The sequence below is a fragment of the Homalodisca vitripennis genome, chromosome 3, assembly GCF_021130785.1.
Source record: "Homalodisca vitripennis isolate AUS2020 chromosome 3, UT_GWSS_2.1, whole genome shotgun sequence".
Classification (NCBI taxonomy): Eukaryota; Metazoa; Arthropoda; class Insecta; order Hemiptera; family Cicadellidae; genus Homalodisca; species Homalodisca vitripennis.
The window spans coordinates 156,017,980-156,028,608 of record NC_060209.1 but is presented as its reverse complement, the minus strand read 5'-3'; the positions used below and the strand labels follow the sequence as shown (position 1 = coordinate 156,028,608).

The 10,629-nt window shown below is 30.5% G+C and overlaps 1 protein-coding gene across 1 annotated transcript; it reads right to left on the bottom strand.

Annotated features, from left to right (window-relative positions):
* LOC124357689 (probable 39S ribosomal protein L49, mitochondrial) lies at positions 1–5,179 on the bottom strand. Its single transcript, XM_046809680.1, has 3 exons — positions 4,819–5,179; positions 2,156–2,339; positions 1–389 (listed from the first exon to the last, which is right to left on the bottom strand). Exons 1-3 carry the CDS (start codon positions 4,888–4,890, stop codon positions 112–114), a joined length of 534 nt encoding a protein of 177 aa, XP_046665636.1. The 5' UTR covers positions 4,891–5,179; the 3' UTR covers positions 1–111.
* Positions 5,180–10,629: the final 5,450 nt, after the last annotated feature.

Below are 10,629 nucleotides of genomic sequence, written 5' to 3'. Positions count from 1 at the left end.
TATTTGTTTAGCTATTCTTTATTTTGCCTCTTCTACAAATATTTTACAGGTTTACTTATTAAACATCCATTCATACAATTAACAAATAACTGTTTGCATTGTACAAATTCCTTAAAATCCTTTTTCAATTAAGAATTTTTTTGTATATGCAACAAAATCTCCTCGAAGTGTAATTGTTCTCCTCAGCTCCTCAACTTTGACTCCAATAGAAGTATATCCCATGAGTGGCTTAATGTATTGCACCAGTTCTTCACTTAATCTCCAGATGTCTCCTTCTATTTTGCGGATCTTGGTATGCTGCTGCATTCTACGCTGTCCAAGTTTCAGATATACGGGCAACATGTGGTTCTTTGTTCTTTCAATAAAATATGGAGTCTTTTCTGGGTCCGCTGAAATTGAAAAACATCTTAAACCAGTTGTATGCCTAAAAACTAGTGTATACTTAAAGTTGCACCCATAATTTTAACTGTTTTAACAAAAAAAGAAATACTTAGTTTCAAGAATTGGAATCTATCCTCTTCTTATATCTTTAAATTTTTTGACACTTGAAGACGATGGATTCTAATCCTCAAAATGTAGTGTTCATTCTTTAAACATATTATGAAGGTTAATATCCAAAATCCTGGTATCCTTTCTATTTCTATAACCATTCCGTTTCATAAATATTTAACACAATTTGACTTAGAGTAAAGAATTTAAAATAGTGTCAAAGGTCTACGTTACAAAATAGACGTATTGTATATATTACACTGAACCACTCTTTTCCGCTCAAATTCCCATTTCTACCTGATTCAATTATGTGTGGTCTATTACAAATTCATTACTACTATATATCACAAGGACGTAGCCAGGAAAAAATGTTGGGGGCAAGAAAAAATTGTGAAACGTTCAAGTTTAAGAAGCACAATAGGGAATTTTGCACAAAGATTTTACGTCTTTGAATAGATTGTATTTAAGAATGATATTTATAATTGTTGAGGCACTGCTTTAGTAGGCTGTGCAGGGTTAATAACTTAAATTTATTAAACTTATGTAGTAATGTAATTACAAAACCAACAATTTTGTCTGCAAAACACAGTACATAGTATAAACATGCACAGTGAGAAATGATAATATGTAAAAGTTTTTACAAAAATAAAAATTTTTCTTGACTTCAAAACCATGGTATCTAGTACTTGCTCTGGAGAAACTGATTTTCCTGTAGTAGACAGAGAGTAAGGCAAGTAGTCAACTGTTCAATCTCTATTTTGTATAAAAAAGCTCTTGACCCGTTTCAATGTTGAGAAAGATTTTTCAGCAAACAAAAATCACACCTGTTGAGAAACTCTGTAAATAAGAGTTCGTCATAATATACAGAAGTCAGGCTTTATGAGGCTGCATAGTAAAATGAGTTAAAGTAAGAGCCATTATAGTAATACTGAATTATTTAAATAATAAAAAAAGTCATTTAGAAAATTGAAAATTTGAGGGGGTCCCCTTAGACCCCTTGCTGGTGACATCCTTGTATATTAATATAGTATAAACACACTACTACTTCTACTTACTAAGTGTTGTAGAATTATCTAGAATAAAAACAACTACTTTCTATACTAAATTTAAACTACACAATTTTACTCTACAGTAAAATTTTGTAGTTTAACATCTACAAAAAAGAGAGTTTAACATCTACATGTTAAACTCTTTAATTTTCAATTTATTTGGATTCCATTATCACGGGAAAATGAGGAATGAAATCTATACAGTAAAGATACATAATTCTCAATACAATAAATACAAATATCAATAAATATAAAGAAGGCAATAGCATCTGATATATTTAAATTAATGTTATAACATTCTAACCAGTAAGAAATGAGGTATCTTGACTAGTGCTACCTTCTATGTAGTACCCAAGAAGGAAAATACTTTGATATCGTCACGTTAAGTGAGTTATTAGTGAAAAATTAGTATTAACCCGTTTTTTTTTTTATTTAGGAGGAGGGATTCTGTATTGACCTATCCCCATGCAACTTAAGCATTCCAGTATTGCTAAATTAGCAATGGCATCACTGATTATCATACATGTTATATAGTATTGAAACTCTGACATATTATTTAGAACGTTAGTGTACAACAGAATGGCTTAGAATTTAGGTAACTGTAAGTCTTACTGCACCTTTTTGTGGAATCCATCCAGAAGGATAATTTTCTTTTGGTTTTGGGTCTGGTATCCATTTTATTGGCAACAACCTCTCCACATACTTCCATTCTTCCGGATTATGAAATACCTCAAATTCTGTGTACTTACTATCATCTTCAACTAGTTTACTATTTTTGTACGAGACTCCACGTGTTTGAAACTATAAACAATAATAATGATTTATAGCTTGGAAAATGTTACCTTTAATATTAATTTATTACAATTATTACTTATAATAGTAAAACCAGGTTTTTTCTACTTTTAGATGTACTGAAGTACAATACTAAGTTTTGGTTTTGGTCTCTAATACATAATTTGTTAGCCCGACCAGTGGACTCAGTCTCCCATTGAATCCTGCGACTGTGGAGTCACAACGCAGACAATGCGTAATATAGATAAAGAATGTCCTTCATGTGCATTTCCAGCAACTCAGGCCCTTCATATGCATCTTCATATGGCAAGTGAAACAACATTAGAATAATTGGATTCAGAACAACATGACTGGATTCATATTTATAAAGCTAGAAAGAAACAATATTTTCTAGTTTTTATTTTATTATTCCCTGACTAACTTTTTCGGCTAACACATACTTAACTATTCTATCATTTACTATGTTTTATTTTAATTGGTATTAGTAACTAAAACTAAACAATTGTTCATTAATATTCAGACCAAATATAGCTCAGTCGAGGCCAAAAAACAAAGTAGGCTATAATTGATTATTTCTGAAAAAATTCGGAGCATGTTAAAACAAAACACAAAAATGGAGATTTTACAAACTATGGATTGTTGGTAAAACACAGAAATCTTAAATCTATGTATAACCAAAATTAATTAATTATAGTACCAAATTAAACATAGCCTAGTTCAGAATCAGTTGAAGGGCATAATTATTTATTTGCAAGACTGAAAGTATTTTAAATAATTTATACAAAATTAGCACATGTAAATCCTATTAAAAATGTCAGCAGCAATAATTATGTTAAATTTGAATTTGTACTAGTTATCTCACATATTAGGCTACAAACTAAAACGATTTTCAGTTAGGCCCATAATGCACAAGAAGAGAATGGTGGTTTAAATTCCCAATGTCTTCTACAGAGCAATTAATTCTGAGATCAGAACTTTCTAGGTATCATGATTCTTAAGGCTGGATATTCCCAAAGATCATTGTTACAAAGTGAGAGACCTACAAAGGGCCAGGGGTTCTGTAGACTAAAACCTCGGAGGAGCCTGGGGTGAAGTTAAAACGGTCTTTGGCTATTAAAGACTTGAGTTCCTTCATCTTGATTGATTGGTTCCTGGAATCCAAAGACAAACCACATTGATTCACAGCCACAACAAGATCATGTGATGCTCTACAAATGTAGAACAAGAAAATAATGCTCCATGAAATGAAAGTATACAGTAATCCACTTTTAATGCGTTTATATTTTTTTCTTCAAGAGGATGATTGCAATAGGTTAACATGACACGAAACTTGTAATTTTCCACTCCGGCTGTTAATTTCATATTTATTGGCTGAGCAATATTTCGTTGTTCTACATATGCGCTGTGCATCACATGATCTTGTAGCTGTGAATCAACATCGTATTAGTCATAACAGACAGCAGCCGTCATGCCAGCTTTGGGTGAAAATGAATAATTATAGTGAAATCAAGGAGGTTACGACTCAAAAGAACAAAAGTATTTCCATTACAATGATATTTTGATAATAAAAGTTCATATCAAGCCGACATAAGTGCTTGTGGGATCGTCCAAAGTGATCTGAGGTTTGTATGGTATCTATCGGAAATGCGCCTGACTCAGGTTTTGCAAGAACTCGTAATGAACTTTTTTTCTATTTTATAATACATATTTTTTCTATGTGCTTACTGCCAAAGAATAGTTGTTATCAAAAATACAAATTTAATTTTTTTACTAAAGTATTTTTCATCTTAAAATTATTGCTGTACCCTTATAAGATGATTTTGTTTATAAAAACATACAGTTAATGGCTGATTTAGCACTTGGCGCTCATTGTACTCCAAATTGCATATGTCTGTTGTGTTAAAAGGGTTATATTTTTCATTTTGTCCACACTGAAAAACTTAAATTACCTTAAAATGAAATTCTTATTCTTCTAGCTTAAACTCTTGTGTTTTAGGTAATTTGGCTAAAGTAAACATTATCCATAGCATTAGTAATGGCTCTCAAGCATTAGTAATCAGGCTTTAAGAATTTTAAATGTTACTAATTGGTACTGGGCTGTATAGAGGAATGTTTTACCATCAATGTACCACACTGAAGGCCGGAGCCGTTACTATCAGGCAATTCAACTACTAGACTAATTTCTTTTATAGTTTATACATTTTTAACCTTTCCAACATCAAATATTTTTTTCCTTTTTTAAATTTATTTATAAGCATTTTTTGAAAAACAACTATTATGATATGGCTAAAGTTAACATAAAAAAAACTTATATTCCTGTTGAGCAAGTAATTTAACATGACATCAGGCACTAAAATGTTGTCAACAAGTGCAACTGTTCCATATATATCATAGAACTAAAATGAGCATAATTTATTGTAAGCTATTTTTTATCCCTATGGTCTAGAGGCCTAGGTTTACTTATATACAAGAAATTAACTATTCTTACCTGTATGTTGTTAAAATTTGTCAACCTATTACAAGTTAAGGCTTTAATTGCTAAACTTCTCATCGAAATCATTATTCTATTTGCTAGTTGCTATTTTCTTTTTACACTATGAAGAACTTTTAAAATAGTTACTTCTAAATAACCTGAGTTAGTATTATGGTTACTAGTTACTATAGGTTAAGATGTTGTTTTGATTTTGTACTCTATTTACATAGTTGTAGGTTTTGGCTGTTCATCATGCTGCTTAGCTGTTCTCTTTTTTTGTATTGCTTCTTCAATTTAATTGATCTTTCTCACTGTAGTTTTTGTACCAGTATAGATGAAATATTTAAGTTATATTAATTCTGAATAGTTTTGTCTTGGTTAATTTAGCAGTGACGAAAAGCTAAATGTTGCAAAATGCAAAGGAAGACAATAAGTTGGGACAAAAAGAATACATCCGACATCCCCGCTCTCTATTTTTCTGTTAAGCAATATTTCTTCTTTGAGAATAGAATGTAGATATGACTTAATTTTCTTCAACGACGAAAATTACCTGTTTGCGGAGCAGTTGCTGACACAAATACATCCTTAGAGTTATATATACATTAGGAAGCGTATTCTACAAGTTTTGTTCTCTGAGCAACTTCCTTATAGAAAGAGGTGTGCATATGACATTATTAAATTCGATTAATTTCTAAACGTGTACGCATTCACTTCTTAATGGTGACTCCAGATCACTATCGTAAAGGGTTTGCAGTTTTGTTGCATGTTCTACAATGACTGATGGTTGTTTGTTTGAAAGGTTAAAAAAACTGAAAATCTATAAAGTATTTTAGAATGTGTTTTTTTTAGTATAGTAGTTCACTTTTAAGTCTGTCAATAACGTAACATGTTTCCAATTTAAACTTGTCTCTCCCTGTAAGGACATTTTCATCTCTTTAACATTTCATCATTCACATTGATCAAACTCATCATTGACGTGGAAAATATAATTCAAACGAACCAGTAGTGTTCATACATGTTCAAAGCCTACGAAATTGAGTGCGAAGCCACCGGTAATTGCTAATCTGCAGATATAACGGCAAATTATAAACAAAACTTCCTTATTGAATACAAATAAAACAACAGCTATAAAACTGAAAACTTTCTAAACGTTTTTAATTAAAACAAGTTGTACCCGAATAAAGCCAGACACCTAATATTTTTTTTCTCATGAAAAACGAAGCTTGTAGACCATTAAATATTTTACTAGATTATGACAATATTGCTTTTATAGAAATGTTATACCGTTCATAGGATTTGTAGCTATATCAAGACTAAGACAATAATATAGAATATATTTTTTTATGTGGATCTTAAATATGATTATATTATTTTTATATTAAAATAATATTTTTATTCGTGACAAGATATTAATTCTTGACATTTAGTTTACTTTTATTTAAGTTTTTCAATTTATAAAATCAATCATTTTTGTGTAAGGGATTTAAGCTAAACAAAACATTTAAGTTACGAGTAATATTCATAGTTTTTTGACTTAAGAAATGTGTATGACATTCTAAATTATAAAACAAAAATAAAAACAGACCAAATGTTATGGATTAATATTTTATTATTAGTAAATAATACTCTGCAAATAAAAAAATATATATATATATATAACCATACTAAGGATCCGCCTAAAAACACTCATACTAAAGTAAATTATTATCCTGCTTCTTCAATGTGCCTACGGACTCTCTGGATCAAAAATATGTTTATAACAGTTATATTGAGATATTCCAAAAAGATTTGTTCACAATACTTTTTGTAAACGCTTTATTGAAGTGAAAACTTCTTTAGGCGCGTTGAGCGTTTTGGTAGAGGGTAAAAATCCTCGGTTCGCGTCACCGACGTGCTAATGATACTAACCTGCATGAAAAAGTCAGTCTAGCTGTGTTTTTTTAACCGTAGACTTGGCCGCGGACTACTAACCTGCATGAAAAAGTCAGTCTCGCTGTGTTTAAACTGTCCCGGCGGAGTATGAAAACAGACTGCGAAAATCAGTGACCTTTACGGCTTCCTCTCGCGATTTAAAAGTGAAGCCAATGTCGTACAATTCTGTAAGATGCGTCAAATTAAAGCTCTTAATATTGGCAATCTATTGGTTACATTTTTAAATATTAAAAAAAATTTCGAAATAATTTTGATTATTGTTTACATTTTACATAGCGTTTACAATGACAAGAAAAAAGTAGTAAGCGAGGATTTTTTTTTATTTTTTGGTCAGACAAAATTTGTCAGCGAGAAAGTTGTGTGAAAATAGATGAATATTTTTTTTGTAATTTATCATTTTTTTATTGGAAGTTTAGTTTAGCCTGTAGTAGCGTATGAAGTGATGAGTGAACGTTTCTGCCGGAACTGTAGTTGGCGCATTGGCTCACTGATACCGTATTAACTCAATAAATTAGTTTATTGTGCAATAAAAATACCTTTACGAAAGAACCAATTTAATTTAACTAATTTATTAGTTTTAAAAATATTGTGGGTTTAATTGTTATTGCAATTATATACTTTATCCGTAGCAATAACTGTATTATTTACAACGGTGTTCAACTCACTGTTGTTCACTCGGTGTTTACTCACTTGTATTCTATGTTTAACTAACTATTAATATTGAGCAATTACAAACATATTTTTATACAGATAAATGAATAATGAAAACAACGAATATATTTTTAAACATTTTTAATATTTGTACGAATATTTGTATTTAAAATTTAGCATTATTCATTTTAATTATGTTTTTAATATTTAACCTCTTCATCATGAAATGAGTATTATTACGGTATAAGATTTATCTTACTAGCGTGGTAAAATAGATTTCTAGTTATTTGATAATATTTTTTCGTGGATTTTAAAATTGGAAAATTAAAAACGCGTCACATTTACAATTACAGATGTACTGCTACTATAACGTATTGTTAATTACTCTCAACTTAATATTTCCGTTTTCACTTCTATCGGCAGTCCCACGACTGCTACTGTTTTTTTATTTTTATAATGAGAAAACCTTTTTTGTTTAATAGATATAAGCTTATTGATCTTACTGCTGTTTTTTATCTGGATTAAATGAGGAAATGTTTATGACAATGGTCACAATAGCTCTTTTAGTATGATATCCATTTCAGTAAGGGATAATCCTAATTCACAATATTTAATACATTGATATGCTACTTTTTACGGTATGAACAGGGCAACCTATTAAATTAGGGTTATTGCAAATACTTAACACTACAATTGTAATTAATTGCTTATTATTACTGTAATGACGAATTTTAGTAAGAACTAATTGTAATGTAACTTCATAGGACTGTCGAACAGCCAGGCTCAGAATCAATACAGGTAGTCATTAGTAGTGCAAAGAAACAAATAATCTTTATCCGTGGTTGTAAGGAGTATGGTTGTGGCATGGTGGGCAGCTATGGCAATTGTGTTAACATCATGTGTTGCGTGGATGTGTTAACATCGCTCCACCGTATGATAACAGTTCTAAAATGATCGCGCTGCACTTGTTACACGACAATACGCTCGCATTTCCCGGTTTATTTCTAAACAATGGCTTTGATGACGTCATGAACCTCAGAGTGGTATATATATGCTATATATAAAAGGTCAAATCAAACACTATTTAAAGAAAGATGTCATATCAATTTAGTGTTAGTCAAAAATACAATATTCTAAGTATGGGTGTCATGAAAGCATAAAGTCTTAGAGCTACTCGCCGCTCGCTGATTGGGCGTGTTTCTATCGTTCAGCCGCTAGATGGCACATATATTATTATATATACGTCGAGGAATTTCAGACTAAAAACAACGTGGATACTTTATCTTCTCAGAAGGTTTCATAATCGAGGGTACCACAAGAAAAATAGTTCTCATAAAGTCACTTCTTATTGATTGACTGGTATTTTATAATAACTTCTATATATCGATATATTATAAGTGAATTATTATAAACCTTCATTATTCGCTATTTTCAACTACTAGTAGGGTGGCATTACCATACGTGTTGAGAATTTTGTATGTACATTTTGTACTTCAGTCCTCTAACGTCGTTAACAGAATCTCCGTTGTATTGAAATTAACTAAATTGGAATTGAAAACAATTTACTACTGGAGAAAATATATGTTGCTTATAATCAGCAAAGTATTTTGTTGTTTTTAGAATGGTAATGGATCTTGATAAATGCTAAACTGCACGTGGTTGATTGGAAAAGGTAGAGATGGGAAATTGTGCTGGAGAGGGTAACACGACAACGCGGGAACTGGTTTTGCATTACTAATATTTCTATATAGAATTTTAACGTGGTATTTCCATTATATTCTTTTCCTCTTCGTCAAATTGAGAACATGACACTAAATAGTTATTTATATAACCAAATTCATTATGTTCCTACATGATACCACTTGTGTTTTAAAATCAAGGTATAAACAAATTAATAACAAACAGTTATGAAGACTTAAGAACATATCATATAAATATATTTTAAATATTGAGACAATTACTATATTATAATCTTCATACAACTATATATTCATTTTTATATGAAATAATCGCCATGCAATATTTTTTTAAGTCATCAATAGAAAAATGATCGATTCGTGAGAAACAATGCTCTTTATGAAACATTTTAGAATATACGAAATTTTTCAATAAAACATATCGAGAGTTATTTTTTTCCTAATTGTAGAAACAGGTAAAACAGTAAAAAACGATATTTTGCTCTATATTAAACAGGAAAGTTTATCTTTAATCAAAATGACACATTGTTACATAATACCAGGAAATTTCTATTATTGCATGTACAGTTTACTATGGATATATTACTCATTTTATTGGAATGTTATTGTTGTATTCTAACAGTACGGTAAACAAGAACATAGTAAAAACAAATCTTTCTAACTTTCTGGATATTAATGTCGTTCTAGCGATATTTCTTAAGATTTTTACAACGATATTAATACTATTCCCCATAATTCACTCCTTTTTGAGAGACTATAATATCCAGTTTCAATGGAATACAATTCACTACTTTGATTTGACACGGTTCCAACTGCATTTTTGCTTATTTAGAGAATATCGCATTCAAAGTTTTGATACAAAATAAACGGTAATCATTATTATTGCGTAATGTTCTGTATATTTCTTCATGTTTTCAATAACTACATCTGGCCAATAGTAAACCAAAATTATTTTAAGTAATTTCATGATTTCTGGATATGCAATTTTGCAGTTGGAACCTTGTCTTGGTTTAATCCTATCTAAATTTGGTTTAATCTAGAAGGCACTGGAGTCTACTTGTTCGAACTGTTTGTCTGCTCCAAGATGATATCTATTCAAACTTTAGGTTGACTATTAGTTAAAGGTTTTTCGGCTTGAGGTGAATTCTTGATTTTAGCTTGATGAAGTGTCTGAGAAAACTGAATAGTTGAAATTTTTGATAAGCTACTGCGTTTGAAATTAAGATGTTTAGCTTAACCTACAAAATCCTTAAAATCAGATTCTTTCACTTAAATAATGCAGAACGGCTTCTTGTGATGGGTTTGCTTTAAAAGAAGCACTAATCCTAATGGATTAGTAAAAAAATCAGGCTGTGACCATTTTCTACCATTGTACACATGAGTAACATGGTACTGACTATTTCATTGTCACAGTGTCTACCTTTGGGGTTTTCTTCAAACAGTCTATGACTGCATAAGAGATGAGCGAATTCGTATTTTGGGGAATGCAAGAATCAGACCATGTTGTTATGTTCATTTTCCTCAGCAACAACAACCATAATTCTTC

Excerpts from the sequence above, each read along its gene's own strand:
- LOC124357689 (XM_046809680.1), bottom strand. The coding sequence starts at position 4,890 with ATGATTTCGATGAGAAGTTTAGCAATTAAAGCCTTAACTTGTAATAGG. Across the intron at positions 2,340-4,818 it reads CAAATTTTAACAACATACAG|TTTCAAACACGTGGAGTCTC; the intron begins GTAAGAATAGTT and ends TATTGTTTATAG. Across the intron at positions 390-2,155 it reads TGGATGGATTCCACAAAAAG|CGGACCCAGAAAAGACTCCA; the intron begins GTGCAGTAAGAC and ends TTTCAATTTCAG.